Source organism: Erinaceus europaeus, chromosome X, assembly GCF_950295315.1.
Source record: "Erinaceus europaeus chromosome X, mEriEur2.1, whole genome shotgun sequence".
In the NCBI taxonomy this organism is placed as follows: Eukaryota; Metazoa; Chordata; class Mammalia; order Eulipotyphla; family Erinaceidae; genus Erinaceus; species Erinaceus europaeus.
In genome coordinates this window covers 63,555,845-63,580,204 of record NC_080185.1, presented here as the reverse complement: position 1 = coordinate 63,580,204, position 24,360 = coordinate 63,555,845, and the positions used below count along the sequence as shown (strand labels likewise).

Below are 24,360 nucleotides of genomic sequence, written 5' to 3'. Positions count from 1 at the left end.
AGTTGTATCCATAAAATAGGGTCTCATATCCAGGCCACAATGTTGCTGTTAAATGCTGGAGGTGTTTCTCTTTCTCCCTTTATCTCCCCTTCTCTCTCAATTTCTCTGTCTTTGCCTAAAGTATAAAATCAAATCTTTAAAAAAATGTGTATCAGTAAAACACAGGGTGGGGGAGATAGTGTAATGCAAACCAATTCTCATGCCTGAGGCTCTCAGGTCCCAGGTTCAATCCCCCATACAACCATAAACCAGAGCTGAGCAGTGCTTTGGCAAGAAAAAAAAAAGTAAAATAGAGGGTTTTACCCTTGATGAATGGTCAATAAATACAGATCATTGTTAAAAGAAACCATCATTGTTAAAAGAAGAGGGAAAATTGTATTTATCTGGTGAAATTACATCTAGATCCACAAATGTTTCCTGGAAGAGGTAGCATTGAAGAAGAGGGTGTTGCTAATGAGGAGCAGTGGAGTAAAGAGGGTAACCAAAGGTAGGAGAGGCGGAAAGCTCAAGATGCATGTGGCCAGGAGTAAATAGGAGATGAGGGGTGCCACAGAGTGTGGGAATTACTAGAAGAGAAGCCTGCAAAGGAAGGCAGAGGTCAAAATGTAGAGGGCCTTGAATACCAACTTTAAAATCCAGAACTCAACCATTATGCTGTTAAAGATTTTTGAGGGGCCAGGTGATGCTGGCACAACCCCTAAAGTGCAATATGTTACCATGTGCAAGGATCAAGGCTTGAGCCCTGGTCACCACCTAAAGGGAGAGAAGCTTCACTAGTGGTGAAGGTGAAGTAAGCTGCAGTCTTTCTCTCTCCCCTGTATTGCCCTATTTTTATTTTTCTGTCATATATATATATGACAAGAGAAGAGAAGAAAAAGAAAGGAAAAAGATGAGATGGCTGCCAGAAGTGGTGGATTTGTTGTGTAAGCACAACGAATAATCCTAATGGTAAAATAACATAGTTAATTAATTAATGAAAAAGAGGATGAAGCCTTGCCCCGCCCCACTTTGTTTTTAAATCAGAATACTGTGCTCTGGCTTATGGTGATGGTGTAGATTGAATCTGAAACCATTGGTGTCTCAGACATTAAAGCCTTTTCATGTAGCCATTATGCTATCTCCCCAGTCCAGACAAAATATTATTTGGCAGTAATCAAGCCTGACAACTCTGCAGTTGTGTACTAGAGTGTAAGCAACTGCGGAAACCACCAACTCCTAAGGACTAGTGTTGTGGTCCAGGAAAAAGAAAAGAGAAGGGGGGTGGGGAGGAGAATGGAAGTGAGTAAATAGCTACAGGATTTAGGGGGCGAAAAGTGTGCCTGGAGGGAAGTGGTAGAAAGGAGGTCTTCCCTAAATCGTCACTACAGAACATCTAGCTCAGTGACTGAACTAAAAGCAAGCCCGGTCTTCCTCCCGTTGAGATGAAGTTTTTCCTCTCAGTTTAGGCATCACTGAACTTCAATACTCTGCTTTGGGGCCTGTGAGGAGCCAGGGTAGGGCATTAGGACCCAGCGATAGTTGTAGTGAGAGAGGTGGAATCTCAATCTCTCAATTTTTCTCTCTAGCTCCCTCCTCTCCCTTTGTCATTCTAGCAGCCTGCTGCCTCCGCAGCATTCCTCACGCTCCCTCTGCGCTAAGTGCCTGCGCATTAGACAGACTGGGTACTCAAAGCTGAAGGATTAGTTGGACCCTGCCTTGGCGACCCATGGCATCGCCCAGAACCGTAACTGTCGTAGCCCTGTCAGTGGCCCTGGGACTCTTCTTTGTTTTCATGGGGACCATCAAGTTGACCCCCAGGCTCAGCAAGGATGCCTACATTGAGATGGTAAGTGAAGGAGGAACACACCCCTCCCAAAATGTACCTCTTCCTTTCTTTCTCTTTCTGCCCACAGTCCATTCCCTCCACAGTCCCATTGCCTTTACTCCTAACCCCACCCCTAGACCCGGACAGTCCCTTTTCCCCAACAACTTTCTGGTTTGGAAAGGAGTGGCTGTACAGGAATGATTTCGTTTGTGGGCTTTATGTTAGGAACAACTGTTCCGGAGTCCGATAGATGCTAGCTGGGGGAGGGGTTGCTCAGTGAGTACCGACCTCCACACACACACCCCCCCCCCTTAGCTCCTACCACTAAGTAATCCAGAAGGCTGAGACCTCCTTAACACCTATCAATGGGCAGGAACCCCACTCCAGTCAGCACACCCAAAGTCCAGACACTCACAACCAGTCTGAGAGTCTGACTGAGTCCCAGGGAGCTGAGAGTTTAGCAAACTGGAGAGTTTATTTATATTTTGGGGGAAAAAAAGATGAAGGGGGGAGAGAATGGACAGTTGAAAAGGGAACAATTTTTAGGGGAGATAAATGTATCCCTCATGTCAGGCTGAGAATTGACAGTATTCCCCTAACCCCTGAGCTTGTCTGTATCCTCCAGACAAAGCAGTCTTGGCCCAAATAAAGGTTACTAAGAGCTTGCTTCTTCACTTCTTTCAAAGGAGACCTGGGGTTTTGTTTTGTTTTGTTCTGTTTGTAAGCTAATCAGTGAAATCTATTATTTTCTTTCCCCTACAAGCCAAATTGTAATCCCCACTTTGCCTCCTGTGGATGCTCAGGGCCAGGGCCTCTGCAGGTTTTCTCCTCTGCAGAGATGGAATCACCAAAGGTGACTGGCCAAATCATCTCTGCAATTTGGGGGCTGGGCTCAGTTGGGTGTGAAGAGCACTCTCTTGATATGGAGTACTAGGAAATAGTGCTGGATGTTTCCAGCACTTTCGCTCTTGTCTCTTCTTTCTCATCACTTTATCTCTATATTTCCCCTCCCCAGCTAATGAGGACTTGCTTCTCAGTGCCATTGCCAGCAAGCCAGTAAGGGGAAGGAGCTCATTCATTACTGGGCTCTCAAGGTCAAGAAGAAAAGGAGCTTAGGGGAGGAATGGGAAGGGAGAGAGAAAAGAGTCAAGAGGGATTCCCCATGGGGCTGAAGCTAAGAAGAATAATACACTGACATACATTGACAGGAATAAATAGCTCCCTTGAGCACCTTAGCATGAACAGCAAATAGATGGAGAGGGGAAATCCTGCCTGCTCAGAAAATGTTTGCAGACAACTCTAGCTTCTGTTTCTGGGGGTTTGAGTTCCTGTGTCCCCTGGTGGGGAGGTGGGGGGAGGGTGGCTGGGGCTCAAGGGCCTCTGTCTAGCCTCAGTGACAAATCCTAATGTGTCTCTACTTCTCCCCTGCCCTTCTCCAAGCGTGTTTGGTCAGATGGAATTGAAATCAGGTCAAAATAAGTGTAAGAGACAGCTTGCATTGGGGAGGGGAAAGAGGTGGAGTAGCAGAAGCCAAGGAGGGGGACTGAGGAGGTTGAGGGCAGAGGGACAGGTTGGAGGGAAAATGCTACTATATTATTGTCTAAGTATAGTAAATAAATTACTCTGCTCTAGCTTTTCTTTTCATATATACAGCTATTTATAGGTGTGCACATCAGGTATTTTTTAAGTTTTCCCTTTCCTTAGAGAAGTGGTATCCTTCTTCAGTATACTCCTTGTCCCCTAGACCCTGTTCATCTGTTGTAGACACCCCATGAGCTGCACCCCAAGTACAGTGTTAGGCTCTGCAGGCAATCCAGCTAAAATGGAGTCACCAGGAAGCTTCCTACTAGCTTGGCACAAACTCACAAGGAAGTCTAGCCAAAATGGGTTTACACCTTGGCCTACTTCTGCAGATCTGAGGTCACTAAAGGGGCAGAGAGGAGGTCACTTAAGAGGGAGGATCCCCAATACCTTTCACTGGAGTAAAAGAGTACATTGATGGTGGGTGAGGTAGATTAGCATGAATTTTTGAGAAGATGTGAAATTATATGCCTGAAGCAACAATGTTGTTGTAAAAATGATATGTCTTCAGTAAAAATCAATGAAAATGAACTAAGTAAATTAAAACAAAAACAGGTTTGCAGTAGTTTTCTTCCTAGGGATTAAACAGACATTGTCTTTTTTTTAAGCTTAGTATAAAACTGAAAAAATAAAGGTCTGGTGGTGGGAAGTTGTATCCCTTTTATCTTATGGTTTTGTCAATGTTTCCTTTTTATAAATTATAAAATAAAATAAAATAAAATAAAGGCTTCATATCTTGCAAAGGAACATATTTGAAGTATACACAATTCTGTGCTTCTAGTCTCATATGGCAGAAGGTAGTAATGGAAGAAATCTATCTAGCTGGGAGGCAGACTTCATAGTAATAGGAAGCAGGAGGAGGATATTTAAACTACCTTTTCCTAGGGTCACCTCCTGCACTGAGCTTTGATTCCAGGCTTGTGTTGACCTACTGCATTGTGCCTGGGCTGTTCCAGCTTTATTCTAGAACTCAAAGAAAATGGAAAATTTATCTCTATTATATGAAAGCATTTGGTTTATATTTATTGGATGAATGGGTGAATGGATTTATCATTGTAGTATTATCTTAGCTGGTTCCCACATTTTCAATTCCTCTGTTGGGCTCTGGTTTATGCATAAACTATAAACTGCATTCAGGAGCCATTTCTTGCCTCTTAGAAGGGACTTTAGTCCCTCAGGACCCCAGTCCTAGATCAGCTGGAATGACTATCTGGGAATTTCTATTTATTCTATTTAGTATTGATTATTCTGCACTGGCAAGTTAGTCATGTATCAACTGCAGTGGGTTTTCTTACATGGTCTCAATGTGGTGTTGCTGTCTTAAGATGAATTAAAACACCATTGTGTGATAGATTCATTTAATTAATGACCCTTATTTTACTGATAGATGAAATGAAACAAAGCAAGTTTAGTGATTTATGCAAGATTGTATGGTGATTTGTTGTAGCAGAGATTACAAACCAAGTGTGTGATTCATTGCTCTCCTTAATGATTAAAATTGTTTCTTTCCTCCCCCCTTTTTGTTTCATGCTAGAACAACTGGTTCCTTAAAAGATCTAGTACATTCTTGCTTCCTTTTTGCACCATTTCCACTGTCCTCATCCATCTTTGGGGGGTGTTTTATTTTTAAACCAAATTTTCAAATTTTTATTTTTAAATTTTTCTTGTAAACTATTTTTTTATTTAAGAAAAGATTAATTAACAAAACCATAAGGTAGGAGGGGTACAACTCCACACAATTCCCACCACCCAATCTCCATAACCCACCCCCTCCCCTGATAGCTTTCCCATTCTCTATCCCTCTGGGAGCATGGACCCAGGGTCATTGAGGGTTGCAGAAGGTAGAAGGTCTGGCTTCTGTAATTGCTTCCCCGCTGAACATGGGCGTTTTTGTTGTTGTTCTAACATCATAAGAGATGTGCTATGTGTTATCCCCTCCATGAGGAATCACTGCTAAAACCAAATGAATAAATGTGAACTTGTTTTCTTTCCTTTTTGAAGAAGCCAAAAAAGGCTAAGACAAGGATCATAGACTTTGAGCCACTTAGGTTTGGGGTTTAAGTACTGACACTCTCAGTGTGTCGGTTTCCTCATCTGTAAAATAAAGGCAATGCCTACCTCAGAAGTTGTAAGTCTTTTATTTACTTATTTGCAGTTAATTTTAAATATCTTTTAAAAAAATCTTGTTTTTTAAAATATTTATTTGTTCCCTTTTGTTGCCTTTGTTGTTTTATTGTTGTAGTTATTATTGTTGTTGTTATTGCTGTTGTTGTTGTTGGATAGGACAGAGAGAAATGGAGGGGGGGGGAGTCAGAGAGGGGGAGAGAAAGATAGACACCTGCAGACCTGCTTCACCGCCTGTGAAGCGACTCCGCTGCAGGTGGGGAGCCGGGGGCTCAAACCGGGATCCTTACACTGGTCCTTGTGCTTTGCGCCATATGTGTTTAACCCGCCCGACTCCCCATTTTAAAACTGTTTTACTTAGTTTAAGAAAATTTTTCCTAAAATTTTTAATTTTAGGGGGATTAATGGTTTACAGTCAACAGTAAAATACAATAGTTGGTATATGTGTAACATTTTTCAGTTTTCCACATAACACTCTAGCCCCCCACCTAAGTCCTCCTCCACCATCATATTCCAGGATCTGACCACTCCTTCCTACCCCAGAGTCCTTTACTTTGGTGCAATACACGAAATCCAGTCCAAGTTCTGCTTTGCCTTTTCTTTTCTGGTCTTATTTTTCAACTTCTGCATATGAGTGGGATCGACCCATATATAAAATTTAATTTATTTATTATTTAGTTTTCTGACCAATAGGACTTTTTGCACTGGAGTGATTCCACTACTCCAATAGACTTTTACCTCATTCAAAATCAGACCAAGAGAAACAAAGTGGGAAGGACACAGAGAGAGAGAGAGAGAGAGAGCACAGCTTAACTGCTTGTGAGGCTGCCTATGTGCATGTGGTGCCAGGGACTTTGTACATTGTCAAGTGTGCATTTTACTGGGTGGGTATCTCCCAGCATTACTTATTTATTTTTATTTACTGGATAGAGATAGAAATCAAGAAGGACGGGAGAGATAGGGAGAGAAAGAGAAGCCTGCATCCCTGCTCCACCTCTTGTGAAGCTTTCCTCCTTATAGGTAGGGATCAGGGGCTTGAACCAGGCCCTGGCACATGTAACGTGCACTATTCAGGTATGCCACACTGCCCACCCTCTGTTTTTCTGAGAGGGTTATAGAGACTCCAGAGCACCTCTTAGTTCAGGAATTTGGTGGTGCTGGGGATTTAACCTGGAGTTAGGCATGCAAACTCCCTGGCCCAGGGATGTAAAGAGTAACCAAGGTTAGAGATGAAAGTGTTTGATACTGTGTTTGCATATACTCTCCATGAGATGAAGATTAATTGATTCTCTTTAGTGAAGTGATTTACTCTCTAATTTGAATGGCCAGTTTAAGAAATTAAAACCAGGTATTTAGAAGGGGAAGATGCTGTTTTCATGTCCCCGGTGAACAGGCCTTTATGCAATTAGATGATGATGACTTATAATAATATTAATAATAATACCTCTACACTCCTTCTGGCTAATTTCCAGTGGATCCCATGTAGAATTCCCAGAATAATCCATTTGGTATGTGTCACCCCATACCTCCTGCTGATTTAACAAATAACATTATAGAGTACTCTAAAAACTCATGTGAATTCAATCTGACTACTTTGTTGACTAAATACCTTCATTAACTTACTTGAAATTGGAAGATAGCACTTAGAAATGCTGTGAAGCAGTTTGTTGTTCAGTGATGAGGAATATAAAAATGACTCACTTACAATGAACTTAGAATTTTGTTTTGTGGTGGTGACTCCTTTCTGTAAGAAGGGAGCACATTTGGAAAGGTAAGAATACACCAAAATACTGTCACAATGAGGCCAAAGAATTTGGTCTCGAAGACAGAAGAGCAGGAGTCCACTTTGCATCCCCTCATGGAAAACATCAGGTTTTTTTTTTCTTTGTTTTTGCCACCAGGGGATTATCACTGGAGATTGATACCGGCACTATGAATCCACCTCTCCCAGCAGCCATTTTTTTTTCTTCTCCCCGCCCCCGTTCTATTTTATTTGATAGGGTAGAAAGACATTGAGAGGGGAGTGGAATATAAAGAGGGAGGAAAAACGAAGACACCAGCAGACCTGCTTCACCCTTCATGAAGCGCCCCCTCCTGTAGAAGGCTTGAACCTACTTCCTTATGCATGGTAATGTGTGCATTCGACCAAGTGTGCCAGGCCCCAACCCCGGGAATGGCAATTTGATTGATAAATTTTATCTATGGTTAAATGTTCTCCTGTTTGTGCTGGAGTCTGGCCCCCACCACACTGAAGGAATCGTAGGTGCTGTGATATGTATATTTATCTCTTTTTTAAATTAAACTTTAAAAAAAATTATAGTATTATTAACCAGAGCACTGTTCAGCTCTGGTTTATGTTGGTGATAGGGATTGAGCCTGGGACCTTTGGTGCCTCAGGCATGCCTCTTTTTTTTTTTTTACCTGCTTCACTGCTTGTGAAGCCACCCCTCTGCAGATGGGGACCCACGGGCTGGAGCCTGGATCCTTATGCAAGTCCTTGTGCTTTGAGCCATGTGGCTTAACCCGCAGCGCCCAACCAACCCCCACCACGCATGAAAGACTCTTTACATAACCATTGTGATGTACTCCAGCACCCCCCCTTTTTACTAGAGCACTGATGAGCTCTGGTTTATGGTGGTGCAGGGGATTAAACCTGGTACTTGAGAGTCTCTTTTCATAACCATTGTGCTATCTACGCCTGCCCTTGTCTCTGTCTTTCTATATGAAAAAAATTACCTCCTGGAGTGGTTAAGTCACAGGGACGGGACAACAGAGAGAGAGAAAAAAAAAGTTTTCCTGTTCCTATAATCCTGGGAAAATATTCCATATGTTTGGGCAGTATTTGGTGTCTATAGGTAATCTTTATGCTTCCCATCACTGAAATTTATTGCTTTCAACAGGTATTATGATAATAATTTCCTGGTTGCCTTCTGAAGTGGTACAATATGTTTATTTCCTGAGATGTGACGTCACTTTGCTTAGCTGCTCGCCCTTGCTTATGCCAGGGAGTTTGTGGCAGCTCAGTGGTCAACAGCTGTGTTTCTTTCAGAGAGATCTTTGATTGACAGCAGTTAGATTCCTCTGCCTTAAAATGTAGTGTGTGTGTGTGTGTGTGTGTGTGTGTGTGTGTGTGGTGGGGGAGGATTCCTTTTGGTTAGTAAAAGTTTGTCATCTTCCTGGTTAGGTGGGCATTATGACAGCAGAAAATAGAATTGTTTAAAAGATGTTTATTATTCACATGGATATTTGGCAATTAGCATGTGATAAATTTTCATCGCCTTTAAGAAATGTGTCACGTTACTTTTTCCCCCACAGAAATTCAGGAAAATCATATTTGAGTCAGTTAATCTTGCAGCACTTATGTGGACTTTTTAACCTATGATAGCAACAGCACTGAGAATGTTTGCCAATCTATTTTTTGTTGGTGCCTTCTTCCACTGTCACATAGCTTTTGTTCCATGAATATTTTATTGAAATATAACTTACACACTGAAAAGTGCATACACATGTACAGTTTAAAGAATTTTCAGAATACTTCTATGTAACCAGCACTCATATCAAGAAACAGAATATGACCAGCACCCCAGAAACTGCCTTCAACCCCCTTCTGATTACCATCCCCATGGATAATTACAATTGTGATTTCTGACAACATAAATTAGCTTCACCTGTTTTTGAATGTTCTATAAATGGAATTATGGACTATAATCTCCAGATTTTTTTTTCTTTTGCCTGACTGGCATAAGTGAACCAATGTGAACCAACATCCTGCCTTCTGTTCTCATTTGTCCTGTTAACTGTCTTGGTCAGTTATTATTGTAAGCAAAGGTGAATATTAAACAGTTGAAAGCTGTTCAAGTTTAATATTATCAATATGAGATCATGGCCCTGGGGTGTTGTGAAGAACAAATGACAAAAGAGAAAACTAAGAAAAAAAAAAAGGAAAAAGAAGAAAAGAGTATGACTAAAGAAAGGTCCCATATGCTTTTGACTCACTTCTGAATCACATCTTCTTACAACATAAGAAAAGCCTCTTTGAGTCATCACTATTACCATTAAAATAATTGTTGTGACTTGAAAAAATGTACTAAATTCCAATTGTATGGTTCACCAATTATAAAATGTGTATACTTGATCCTTGGTAGGTGCTATGATATTGTGATTCTTTAATGAAATCTCCCAGATTCTCTTTTAATTTACAAAAGGGAGAAACTCTGGTACAATGAAATACTTAGTAATTTTCTCCAAGGAATTTTGGGGCAGAGCTAAACTTAAAATTTAGAATACTTCAGGAATTACAGTACAAGGATATTGTTGAATATCTGACTTTGATTAAGGGGATGTGACTAGGCCCTTTTCTTTCCTGTTTCTGGCAGAGGAGGACTTAGTAGGGGCTGAATTATTACCTGGAAAACTGAGAAATGTTAATTTTTAATTTTACTGTTGACTGTAAACCATTAATCACCCAATAAAATAAAATAAAAGAAGAAAGAAAAGAAAAATAAAAAGCTATGGTTACAAGGTCCAGGTCTTTGCAAAGGAAAAAAAGCAGACTTAACAAGGATTCCAAGAACCATTTGGGAGAGGGAATCAGTCAATTCTCTCTTTATTATTACTATTGGATCTATTAAAATCTTTAGGGATCTAGTTATTATAGATTCAAGGCATGTAGCCCTTCTATTGTTAGAATTGAGGTGGGCTTAGATCAGACATTGAAGGGGTAGCAATAGAAGATTTGTTTTGATGTCACCATTCTACCCCATAGGAAAAAAAAAAAGTAAGGCTTCCAGCAGTGTCAAAACAACTCCCAAGCTTAATCCCATTTCTAACAAACAAAATATTCCATGCCTATAGTCCTGGAGAATAGTTGCTATTTCTACCTACTCAGCCTTAAACTGAAGATTTCATGAAAAGGCTTAGATACATGTGGTTTCCTCTTGAGAAAAGGCAGGGAGGCATAAGACAGTGGTAGCATATGCATGAAAATATCCACTTCTATTGTAAAAAGGTTAGATAAATAACTGAAAAAAGTAATATAGCATTACATTCTGTGAAGAGAAAAGATCACTACAGTCCTAGGCAATTTATCTAAAGGTCTGGAATTTGAACCCAGGATACAGATCCCAACAAAGTATAGCTAAAATTCTATCCTTTAATGATGGGTGGTTAACTCTAGCAAAAAAAAAAAAGTTGCATTTTAATAATAGGAAGGTGGTGCAGTGGATGAAACCTTGAATTCTCAAGAATGGGGGTATTAAGTTTGATCTCGAACATCACATATCCCAGGGTGATGCTCTGGTTCTCTCTTTACACCCCACAATTAGTAAATAGATGTAACTTAAATTAAAAAAAAGGAACCAGTCATTGAAGTCGATATATGGGGGGGGAGAAGGGGGAGAGGGAGAGGGAGAGAGAGAGAGCAAGCCAGTGGCATCTGGGTTAATAGTGAGAAACCTGGCAAATTTCCCTCCACCACCTGCTACTGTAATAGTCTGCTATGCTCTGTTTCAGATCTGATTAAGTTCAGCTCATGGCTTTATTCTACCAACTGGTCAACATCTCTCCTGCTTCCTTTATGAAAGTCTCAGGTTAAACGAAATGGGACAAGAAAGGAAGAATGATTAGTACTTGGTGTTCAAGTGCAGGGGTAAAACAAGGGCCTGGTGGAATTTTATTCATGTATTTTCTAATTAAAATTTTTATTTTCATTGGTTCACAATATCTTAGAACTTAGGCAATAAAATTCTGTACCTCTACATGTAGACAATCTTCACCACACTCCTCACCAAACTTCCAGTGTCATTTCCATTATCAAAATGGCTCTTTGCCTTTTCTTTAGGTACCCCCCCACCCACACACAGTTTTTTTTTTCTTTAACTTCTTCATTGGGGGATTAATGTTTTACAGTTGACAGTAAACACAATAGTTCGTACATGTATAACATTTCTCAGTTTTCCACATAACAATACAACCCCCACTAGGTCCTCTGCCATCCTTTTCCAGGACCTGTACTCCCCCCACTCCACCCCAGAGACTTTTAGTTTGGTGCAATACACCAACTCCTTTTCAGGTTCTACTTGTATTTTCTCTTCTGAACTGGTTTTTCAACTACTGCCTGTGAGTGAGATCATCCCATATTCATCCATCTGTTTCTGAGTTATTTCACTTAACATGATTTCTTAAAGCTTCATCCAAGATGGGCTGAAAATGGTGAAATCACCATTTTTTTTAGATGATATAGCTTTATTTTGGAAACTACTATTTTTTAAAATTTATTTCTTTATTGGGGAATTAATGTTTTACATTCAACAGTAAATACAATAGTTTGTACATGCATAACATTCCCCAGATTCCCATTTAACAATACAACCCCCACTATGTCATTTATCATCCTTCATGGACCTGTATTCTCCCACCCACCCACCCCAGAGACTTTTACTTTGGTGCAATACGCCAATTCCATTTCAGGTTCTATTTGTGTTTTCTTTTCTGATCTTGTTTTTCAACTTCTGCCTGAGAGTGAGATCACCCCCATATTCATCCTTCTGTTTCTGACTTATTTCACTTAACATGATTTCTTAAAGCTCCATCTAAGATGGGCTGAAAATGGTGAAATCACCATTTTCTTTTTTTTTTTTTTTTTTTACCATAGCACTGACCAGCTCTGGTTTACGGTGGTGCAGGGAATTGAACGTGGGACTTTGAAGCCTCAGGCATGACAGTCTGTTTGCATAACCATTATGCTATTTATCCCTGCCCGAAATCATTGTTGTTGGACACCTGGGTTGCATCCAGGTTTTGGCTATTACAAATTGTGCTGCTACGAACATAGGTGTACATAAGTATTTTTGGATGGATGTGTTGGGTTCCTTAGGATATATACCCAGGAGAGGAATTGCAGGATCATAGGGTTGGAGTTCTCTAGACTGCTCTCCACAGGGGTTGGACCAATTTACAATCCCACCAGTAGTGCAGGAGGGTTCCTTTGACCCCACAACCTCTCCAACATTTGTTACTGCAACCTGTTCTGAAGTATGACATTCTCACAGAAGTGAAGTGGTATCTCACTGTTGTCTTCATTTGCATTTCTCTGACAATCAAAGACTTGGGGCATTTTTTCATGTGTTTCTCGGACTTTTGGATGTTTTCTGTGGTCAATGTTCTATTCATGTCCTCTCCCCAACTTTTAGTGGGTTCATTTGTTTTCTTGTTGTTGAGTTTGGCAAGATCTTTATATATTTTGGTTATTAAACTCTTGTCTGATGTAGGGCATGTAAAAATCTCCCATTCTGTGAGGGGTCTCTTTGATTGGGTATTGGTTTCTTTTGCGGTGCAGAAGCTTTTTAATTTTATGTAGTCCCATAGATTTATACTTGCCTTAGTCTTCTTTGTAATTAGATTCATTTCATTGAAGATATCTTTAAAATTTATGCAGAAAAGTGTTCTGCCAATATTTTCCTCTAAGTATCTGATAGTTTTGGGTCTAACATCCAGGTCCTTGATCCACTTGGAATTTACTTTTGTGTTTGGTGAAATATAGTGGTTCAGTTACATTCTTCTGCATGTTTCATCCAATTTTTTCCAACATCACTTGTTGAAGAGACTTCCCTTCCCCCATTTAATAGTCTGTGCACTTTTGTCAAAGATTAGATGTGCATAGGTGTGGGGGCTTACTTCTGGGCTCTCAATTCTATTCCACTGGTCAGTGTGTCTATTCATGTTCCAGTACCAAGCAGTTTTGATGACAATGGCCCTATAATACAATTTGAGATCTGGAAGTGTGATGCCTCCAGTTTTGTTCTTTCTTCTCAAGATTGTTTTGGCAATTCTAGGTCTTTTCTGGTTCCAGATAAACCTTTGTAGCATTTGTTCTATTTTCCTAAAAATGTGGTTGAGATATTGATGGGGATAGCAGTAAATTTGTATATGGCTCTGGATAGTATATTCATTTTAATGATGTTAATTCTTCCAGCTAATGAACATGGGATATCTTTCCATTTCTTTGTGTCTTTTTCTATTTCCTTGAGTAATGACTCATCATTTTCAGTATACAAGTCTTTCACTTCTTTAGTTCAGTTTATTCCTAGATATTTTATTGTTTTTGTTGTGATAGTAAAAGTACTTCATTTCTGGATTTCATCTTCTAACTTAGTATTTGCATGGATGAATGCTACTGATTTTTGTATGTTAATTTTGTAGCCTGATACCATATTGTATTGCCTGATGATATCCAAAAGCTTCTTGCTGGATTCTTTAGGTTTTTCTATGTATATTATCATGTCATCTGCAAATAGGGAGAGTTTGACTTCTCTTGTAATCTGTATCCCTTTAATTCCTTGCTCTTGCCTGATTGCTATGGCAAGAACTTCCAACACTATGTTGAATAATAATGGTGACAGTGGGCATCTCTGTCTAGTACCTGATCTGAGAGGAAATGCTTCCAGTTTTTCACCATTGAGTATGATGTTGGCTGTAGGTTTACTATATATATACTCTACTATCTTGAGTAATTTTCTATCTATTCCCATTTTTTGTAGCGTTTAAAGGAATGTTGTATTTTGTCAGAGGCTTTCTCTGCATCTATTGATATGACCATGTGGTTTTTAGTCTTGCTTTTTATTGATGTGGTGGATCACGTTGATTGGTTTACATATATTAAACCAACCTTGCATCCTTGGGATAAACCCCATTTAGTCATGAACAATCTTTTTAATATACTGCTGTATCCGGTTGGCTAGAATTTTGTTGAATATTTTAGCATCTATTTTCATCAGAGATATTGGCCTGTAGTTTTCCTTTTTGGTTGTGTCCTTGTCTACTTTTGGCATCAGAGTGATGATGGTTTCATAGAAGTTGGTAGAGAGTATCCTGTGTCTTCAGTCTTCTGGAAGACTTTTAAAAGTAGAGGTATCAGCTCTTCTTTGAAGGTTTTGTAGAATTCATTTGTAAAACCATCTGGACCAGGACTTTTATTCTTGGGAAGGCTTTTGATAACTGTTTCAATTTCATTGGCTGTGATGGGCCTGTTCATATTATATAGTTCCTCTTTATTTAACTGTAGAAGCTTGTAGGTCTCTAGGAACTCATATATTTCTTCCAGGTTCTCTAGCTTGCTGGCATATAATCGTTCATAGAAGCCTCACGTGATATGTTGAACTTCTGTGGTGTCTGTTGTGATATCTCCTCTTTCATTTATGATCCATTTTATTTGATTATTCTCCCTTTTTTGTTTTGTGAGTCTTGCTAAAGGTTTGTTGATTTTGTTCACTCTTTCGAAGAACCAACATTTACTTTTGTTGATCTTTTGTATGGCTTTCTTACCTTCAATGTTATTTATTTCTGCACTAACTTTAGTGATTTCTGTCCTTCTGGTTGCTTTAGGGTTCCTTTATTCTTCTTCTAGGTCTTTAAGGTGTGCAATCAGGTTGTTTATTTGTTCTTTTTCTTGTTCCCTAATGTGTGTTTGTATGGCTATGAATTTCCCTCTCAGTACTGCCTTAGCTGTGTTCCAAACATTTTGATAGCTTACGTCTCAATTTTCATTGAACTCTCAAAATATTAGGATTTCTTCCTTTATTTCCTATTTGACTCAGTAGTTTTTAAGTAGTGTATACTGTTGATCTTCCACATTTTAGGACTATTACTAATGTTTTGTTGATTATTAAGTGTTAGTTTAATTCCACTCTAGTCTGTGAAGATGCTTGGGATGAATTCAATGCTCTTGAATTTGCTGATGCTGTCTTTGTTGCCTATCATATGGTCTATCCTTGAGAATGACCCATGTGGACTTGAGTAGAATCTGTGTTCCAGTTTCTTGGGGTGAATGACTCCAAAAATGTCCAATAGTTCTAAGTTATCTATCTCCTCATATAGCTTCCTCGATTCTTTATTTTCTGTCTGGATGATCTGTCAAGTTAAGAGGGTTGATATATTTAGATGGCTTCTCATTGGGTGTATAGATATTAATAATTGTTAAGTCCTCTTGATTGGCTGATCCTCTGAGCATTAAGTAATGTCCATCCCTATATTTTTAAATTTTATTCATTTTAAAGTCTATTGTGTCAGATATAAGATTAGCTGTTTCTGCTGTTTTTTTGGGCCATTGGCTTGTGTGATAGTTTTCCACCCTTTCACTTTGAGTTTGTGTTTCTCTTGTTGAGTTGGGTGGGTTTCCCGTAGAGTGCATATTGTTGGGTTATGTTTTCTTATCCATCTTCCTACTCTGTGCCTTTTAATAGGTGAATTCAGGCCATTGACATTTACTGATATCAAAGATTGAGGATATTTTAATGCCATTCTTGTAGATTTTTAGAGTGTTCTGATATATGGTATATTTATGGTGGCCTGACTCTTTATAGAAGACCTTTCAGAACTTCTTTCAGGGCAGCCTTGGTGATAATTTTTCTTTCAACTATTGCTTGTCTGAGAAGGTGTTTATGCCTCCATCTAGTCTGAATGACAGTCTAGCAGGATACAGTAGTCTTGGTTGAAAGCCTTCCTCATTGAGCACTCAATAGATATCATACCATTCTCTTCTGGCCTGTATTGTTTGTGTGGAGAAGTCTGCTGCTAACCTTATGGGTTTTCCCCTGCAGGTGACTCTTTGTTTTTCTCTTGTAGCTTTCAGGATCCTTTCTTTATCCTTATTCCTTCCCATTCTAAATAGGCTGTGTCTTGGTGTCTTTAAGTCTGGGTTAATTCTGTTTGGGACCCTCTGGGCTTGTTGAAAATATTTCTTTTATGTTGTCCAGACTAGAGAAGTTCTCAGCTATTATGGCCTGAAGAATGCTTTCTTCCCCTTCCTCTCTTCCACTGGTAAGCCAATAATGCATATATTACTTATTTTGAAGTCATCACAAAGGTCTCTGTTGTTTTCAGTATCTCTTAATCTCTTTGTGAGATCTCTGACTTCTTTTTAAATTGTCTCTAATTCATCCTCGATCTTGCTAATTCTGTCTTCAGCCTCATTGATTCTATTCTCTCTCCCCTGTACTGTTTTCTGGAGTTCATCTATTTTGTTACCCTGTTCTGATACAGTTTTAGCTTGTTCAGCTCTCTGTGTTCTTAGCTCAGCTATTTCAGCTTTCAGCTCTATAATGACCTTGAGATAATTAGTGTTTTCTTCCAGAGTCTCATTTTTTGTTTCTGCAGTTCTGATGACAATTCTTTCAAACTCTTTACTCACTCCTGTGACTATTTCCTTAACTAGTGTTTGGATGTTGACTTCATTATTTTGTGCTTCATCTTTTAGGGGCTTTTGGATGGACTCTTTTCTTGGTTCATTTCTCCAGTATTTCTTCTTGTTGGTTTAACCATTCTATATAGTATGTTATGAGGTTCCTCTCTCAGTACTTTTCAAATTATTGATCACTCTTGCCTGGATTGACTTGTGTCTAAGTAAGGTACTTAAAGATTTCACAGTCGTGGAAATTAACAATGGTTTTAATGTTATTTCAATTCCTGAGTTGGAGCACAGAGGCTGTTAAAATCCTCTTTTGTTCTTTTTCTTCCCTTTAGGCTATGGGTCTCTGAGGGCTTTTAAACTGTAGGTAGGCTTCTTAGCTTAATCACTGACTCCTGACCAAGAGATAAGGCAGGGTTGGGGAGAGATAATACAGTGATTATGCAAAGAGAGTCTCACACTCCAAGGATCCAAAGCTCCTGGCTCAATTCAGCTTCTCTGCCAAGCCAGGCAACACTGCTGGGCCCTGTGAATTTCTAAACAAATCCTGTTTGTTGTCTGCAGGCTCTGAGGCAACTTTTCACCATGTTCTCATCAATGTGGAAAGGCTTCCACCACACAGCCACACTGCTATGGCACCCATATGTAGCTCTTCTCCTGAGTTTCATGGTAAATTCTCTGTTCTCAGATGTCAGCATAGGGTCTCCCCCCTGCTGCTCCAGCCTCCGAGGGCAGTAGCAGTGGAGACTCACAGTTGCATTTGGTGAGTCTTATGGCAGTTCTCTCCTCCCTTCAGCAATCTTTTTGTTGGTAAAACAGACCGGAGGTGGTGCCTCAACCGGTAAACGGCTGGACTGTTAGCAGCCACTCAATCTCTCCTTAGGCTCCTCTCTGTCTAGGAGCTACATGTGTTTGCACTTACCGGTGATTTGGTGTGTTCCTGAAGTCGTTCTAGTCCTGTCTTATTGCTGTTCCAGGTGATCTCCCCACACACAGTTTTCATGGTGGGACTCTTGAGAGTTTATCTGAAATAAAGGTAAGATCTGATAGGTCCAGGATTAGGAAGAAATGAGACAAATATAGTCAGATTATTTCTCTATTTACATCTTTGATATTTTGTTGGTCATAAATACTATATACTTTGACCATTGCATAGTTTTGGTATCCTCTTAAACTGTGTCTTTTTCAGGAAAATTATTCTCAGAGAGTTCAGTTAATTTGCCCATGCATATCCAACTAGAAAGTGTCAAAAATATCATTTCAAGTCAGAATTGTTTGAGTCCCAATCTATTCTTTTTTCACTAAACATCAGTTTTAAAATAGTTATCATAGTGAATTATTTTGTGCCCCTTGTGATAGCTAATCTATGAAATAAAAAATAAATTCACTTGTTAAAAAGTCAGAGGAATACATTTTTCTCTTTCTTTTTTTTTTCTTGCCTCCAGGATTATCACTGGGGCTTGGTGCCTGCACTATGAATCTACTGCTCCTATGGCTTTCTTTTCTTCCTTTTTTTTTTTCTTTCTTTCTTTCTTTCTTTCTTTCTTTCTCTTTTCTTTTGTATAGGACAGAGAGAAATTGAGAGAGGAGGGGAAGATAGAGAGGGAGAAAGATGGACACCTGCTGACCTGCTTCACTGCTTGTGAAGCGACCCCCCCACACACACACACACAAGTGGGGAATCGGATGCTCAAACTGATATCCTTGTGTGCATTCTTACCCTTCTTATTATGTGCTCTTAACCTGGTGCACCACCGCCCGACCCCCTCTTTTCTTGTTCTTTGCCACAAGGATTATCATTTCCACCATCTTTTTTTTTCTTTTCCATTTCTTGTTTTCTGATAGAGAAAATAGGGAAGGAGGGAGAGAGAAAGAGACCCACAAAAGTACTCCGCCTCTCTTGAAGCATCCCACCAAGGGTGGGAGGAGAAATGTCTTAGAGTTTGTGCTAAACCTGAAGTGTATGAACATTGTTTTAAGTGCTAGATACTTTTTTTTTTCCTCCAGGGTTATTGCTGGGCTCGGTGCCTGCACCATGAATCCACTGCTCCTGGAGGCCATTTTTTCCTCCTTTTGTTGCCCTTGTTGTAGCTTCGTTGTGGTTATTATTATGACCATTGTTGATGCTGTTTGTTAGGACAGAGAGAAATGGAGAGGGGAGAGGAAGACAGAGACGGGGAGAGAAAGATAGACACCTGCTGACCTGCTTCACCGCCTGTGAAGCGACTCCCCTGCAGGTGGGCAGCCGGGGGCTCGAACTGGGTTCCTTACGCCAGTCCTTGCACTTTGCTCCACGTGCGCTTAACCCACTGCGCCACCACCCAACCCACTAGTGCTAGATACTTTTGAGCAATCAGGTTGATGTCTGCCTTTTTTTTTAAAACAAGAGCACTGTTCAGCTCTGGTTTATGGTGGTACAGGGGATTCTTTGGAGCCTCAGGCATGAGGGTTCGTTTGCATAACCATTATGCTATCTACCCTCCATCCACCTATTTTTTAACAAAAATATTTGTCTTACACCTATGCTTTCAACTAGCATTCTCTTCTTAAAGCTCCTCTTGGTCACATGACCCTATGTCTCCTGATTTTCCTCCTACTTTTATGACCACCCTTTCATTTGTATACTTTGTGGATCCCCTCTTATTTCCAGTTTTTAAAAGTAGTTCACACAATCTTCCCACTACATACACTCTACTCAGATTTCATTTAGTGAGCTGCCTACCAGACTCTTCTACTTTGTTCTTAGACCTACTTCAACTAAAACAAACAAACAAACAAGAAACGTCAAATTATGACTTGGGAGGTGAAACAGTGGGATAGTGACAGATGTGCAAACATGAGTTTAATCTCTGGCATTTTATGTGCCAGAGTGATCCTCTCTCTTTCTCTAATGCTAACAAATAAATACTTTAAAACACCCCAAATTGGGTTCTTCTTTGTTTCCTGTACTTTGCTCTGTGGCCCCAATCTGTTCTCCCAGATGCATTCTGATACTTGGAAAATGGTAACACCTGTCTACCCAAGCATCCATGATAGAGACCAGAGAATCTTGACTTCTCCCCTTCTCCTCTGTGTTCATATTTAGTCAGATGCCAATTCTATTGATTAGGCGTCCAAATCATCCCTACTTTTTTTTTTTAATTGGCACCTTCCCTCGATCTGTCATTTACTGTCATGGCTCCAGTCCATGTCTCTCACCTGATCTTTCTCCCAGGCATCTCTCTCCCAATCTCTCACACTATTTTCACAGGACTCTTCAATGCCTTTGTTCATTCAGCTTCCTCTCACTACAATGCCCTTATGTTTTTCTTTTACAATGCCCTTTTAAAAAAGATTTTACCTATTTATTCATGAAGATAGGAGGAGAGAGAAAGAACCAGACTTCCATCCAGTACATGTGCTTCTGGGGATTGAACTGAGGACTTCATGCTTGAGAATCCAATGCTTCATCCACTGTGCCACCTCCTGGACCACATAATGCCCTTTTTATTGATGTTGCAAACACAAGCTCTCCTTTTAAATTCTCAAGCTTTTTATCAGTCATGGTGCCTTCACTATACCTGTTACATAACTTGATTCAGCACCCACTGAATCTGTATAGCATTTACATATTTACATAATTGTTATTCTTCAAACAAAATCCAGTTTCAGGAAGGCAGGGCTTTTTAATGATTGATATATGTATCCAGAGTACCCAGTGTAGTGTCTTCCATAAGGAGGCACTTACTAAATATTGGATGAATTAATAATGACAAAACAGTAAGTCAATACAGTAAGACACATGACAAAAGCTCACCAATTTACTTCAAAATAAGGATCAGACCAACTTGAATAGTGAAAATATAATTACATATTACCCGTTACTCAAAGATTAATATAATTGTACTGTTCGGTAATGTATCTACTGACTTCATATTCCTTCTTGTGATGTCTTTCTTTGGGCTAGAATTAGACCTTATATAGGACCCCATTATATATCACTAACCATGCTACTTTTATGATTATGTTTTTTAATATATTATTTATTTTAAATATTTATTTATTCCCTTTTGTTGCCCTTTTTGTTTTATTGTTGTAGTTACTGTTGTGGTTATTGATGTCATTGTTGGATAAGACAGAGAGAAATGGAGAGAGAAGGGGAAGACAGAGGGGGGAGAGGAAGAGAGACAACTGCAGACCTGCTTCACCAATTGTGAAGCGACTCCCCTGCAGGTGGGGAGCCAGGGGCTCGAACCGGATCCTTACGCCAGTCCTTGTGCTTTGTGCCACCTGTGCTTAACCCGCTGCACTACCTCCTGACTCCCTATTTATTTATTTTTAATGAAAGAGATAGAGAGACAGACAGACAGACCAGAGCATTACTCAGCTCTGGCTTATGGTGGTGCTGGGAACTCAGAGACTCAGGTATGAAAGTATTTTGCATAACCATTATGCTGTCTCCCCAGCTCTGATAATGTTTTATCATCATCATCATCATCATCATCATCATTATTAGCCTCCAGGGTTATTGCTAGGGCTTGGTGCCTGCACTATGAATCCATTGCTCCTGTGGTCATTTTTTTAGAATTTTTTTTGGATAGGACAGAGAGAAATTGAGATGGGAGGAGGAGATAGAGAGGAAGAGAGACAGAGAGACATCTGCAGACCTGCTTCACTGCTCGTGAAGTGATCCCATGCAGGTGGGAATCCAGGGGCTCGAACTGGGATCCCAGCAGGTGCTTACACTTAGTACTATGTGCACTTAACCAGGTGCACCACTGCCCGCCCTCCTCCTCTGATAATGTTTATATGTCTTTTTTCTTTTCACTGGACTGAAAACTTCTTGACCCTGTCTTACTCATCTTCATATCTTTATCACACAGTTCCAAAATTACTGTTCAATAAAGATTTGTTGAATTAAAATTAATAAACTTGAATCAGGTTAATCATTGTAGATCCTGTAAAGGCCTGGGGATGTATTTCAGCGAACATGAGCATGACTTTTGTCTTATGACATTTTAAAGATATATAAGGAGTTGCATCCGTGAGGTATCTCACCTGGGAAGGCATCTGCTTTGCATTATGAGCCTCCTTGGTTCAAGTTACTGGCTTGCATGACACAAAGGGAAGGTTTGTTGCTATGGCTTCTGCCACCCCCCCCCATCTGAAAAGAATAGATCCAGAACAGTAAAGCCTCAGCAACTACAAACAAAACAAAGATAAATAAGGAGCTACATTTGCATACATCTAGACTTTTCTATTTGCTTAGCAGGCACTGGAAAACGCGACTGTGGCTAATGTTATCAGTTTTATGAGTACAAGGGACTTTCTTTTAAGTTATTAATGTTCTTTATGATCATAGAAATTTGTGCTTTTATAAAGGTTGAAATAACAGGATTCTCAGAAGGTTGCTTGTTTCTGCCTTCATAACAAAGCTTTTATTAAGTGGACGGAGTGAAAAAAAAAGGGAAATCCTTTTTAAGTGTGAAAAAGAGAACTGTGGGGGTGGAGGACTTTGTGTTTTGGTCATTTTAATGCTAAAATCATTAATCCATTGACTTCCCTATGGTATTTCATTCTAGAAACGAGCTTACAAGAGCTATGTTCGAGCTCTCCCTCTACTGAAGAAGATGGGGATCAATTCCATCCTTCTCCGCAAAAGCATTGGTGCTCTTGAGGTGGCCTGTGGCATTGTCATGACCCTCGTGCCTGGCCGTCCCAAAGATGTGGCAAATTTCTTCTTGCTCTTGTTGGTGTTGGCTGTGCTCTTCTTCCACCAGCTGGTCGGTGATCCTCTCAAGCGTTATGCTCATGCCCTGGTGTTTGGAATCCTGCTTACTTGCCGCCTGCTGATTGCCCGTAAGCCAGAAGACCAATCTTCTGAGAAAAAGCCCTTGATGGGGAAAGCAGGAAATGCTGAGGAGCAGCCCTCCTTATATGAGAAGGCCCCCCAGGGCAAAATGAAGCTGTCCTAGGAAAGAGAGGTGCAAAAAAGTGAACTTTCCAGGAAGTTGCCTCCATGATATCCAGGAAGATGTCAGTGTGTGCTTTTCATTTGATTTATCTTGGGGAAAAGGAAAAACCATATCCTGAAGATGAATGCCCCTCTGGCTTGTGTACACCCACCCTAAAATGACCTCCCCACATAGACATTTGTGTAGCACCTTTAATCACTTTGGGGCAACTCCCACATCTTGCTGCATGTACATGTATATGTCTTACTATTGAAGTGTATTTGTGAGATGGACTCCAGCAAGTTTGTAACTGTGGGATTATGTGTGGAGGGATGTATTCTCGTGTGTGCCTGCATTGTGTGTGTGCCTACACAAACACGTGTGGAGAAGCATCTGATTTTGAACTAATCCTGCATAGTTATCTTTCCCTTTATAGATTGAGGCTAGGCAAAGGTAGAATAAATGAACCTCCTATAAAGAGAATCATCTTACATCTACTCTAAAACAAACAATAAGAACAACAACAAAATGATGTATTTCTGTGGGATGGGGAAATCTCTCACTAGATCAAGCTGAAAACTTCTACCACTTTAGAAAAAACTTCCTTTGATTTGAGACACTGAGTTATATGGAAAGTAAATTATTCTATACTTTAGCGGTTCCTTAAATTTTAAAGACTCCAACTCACACTGAGTTTAATTAAAACAAAGGACACATGAAACCAATAGATAAACTAAGGTTTCATGTGATCAAATTGTAAGCTTTATTTTACCTATGTCCAAGCCCTACCTACTAAACTCCTTTGTTCACAGTTTGAAACTGAAACAGTAAACTTGTTACCAAACATATTTCTGGGATTTTCTTAAGCCAAAATCTGCCTCACTTTTGCCATTCTCAGTAGTTTACAGGATTTGGCAGTGGTTTCACTGTTGCAGTTGATGAAACAGGGATTAGTTCTGTTAGAAGTCTATGCATCTCAAATTCTAGCTGTTCTCTTAAACCTGAAATGTGACAATAGTACTGTAGCCAGTGTTTCCTTGCCAAATAGATTTGCTACTCCTATTGAACCTTCATGGTTGTCTCCTATCCACCTCTCTATCATTCTGGTGGATGGAGTGTAGCTGGGGGAAGAACAATTGAAATGGCTTAGTTGGATTGAGCAGTATAAAAATTTGCTTTCTTCATTGCATACTGCTTTTCTCTGTTAGATGTGTTTTGATGGTTTTAATATTATTGTGCCAGGGATACGTGTGTGTGTGTGTGTGTGTGTGTGTGTGTGAGTGTGTGGGTGTTTGTGTGCTGTATTTTCTTCAATGTCATTGTGCCTGTTAATTGATATTTGTCTTATTTATGTCATTGTTCCAAAATAAAGTTTTTTTTTGAAATTTGAAGGAGACTGAACAAATGATAAATCTATGAAGGGTCATTTCAAGGGATTCACATGTAATCTACTAATGAAGCTACTAACTCCCCATTCTTATTTAAGTTCATTCATATTTTTGTGATATCAGCACATAGGACAGAAAACCATAGAATTGGAATGTCAATACATCCAAATTTGGGGAGTTCTTTATTCGATGATACCAAGGAAAGGTTTCATATTTCAGAGAAAATTTGCAGGCATATTAAATAAAAGTGAACCAGTTTCTATGCATGTGTCAACACAATGTCACAAATCTATTGCTACAGGCTTATCACATTCCACCACTCAAGTTTCCAGTTTCACCATATATACA

At 39.8% G+C, this 24,360-nt stretch overlaps 1 protein-coding gene across 1 annotated transcript; it reads left to right on the top strand.

Moving 5' to 3' along the window:
- The first annotated feature begins 1,593 nt into the window (after positions 1-1,593).
- On the top strand, positions 1,594-24,011 carry TMEM35A (transmembrane protein 35A). The gene is made up of 2 exons (XM_007538546.3): positions 1,594-1,825; positions 22,253-24,011. The coding sequence occupies exons 1-2, from the start codon at positions 1,706-1,708 to the stop codon at positions 22,643-22,645; spliced, it is 513 nt and encodes a 170-aa protein (XP_007538608.1). The 5' UTR covers positions 1,594-1,705; the 3' UTR covers positions 22,646-24,011.
- Positions 24,012-24,360: the final 349 nt, after the last annotated feature.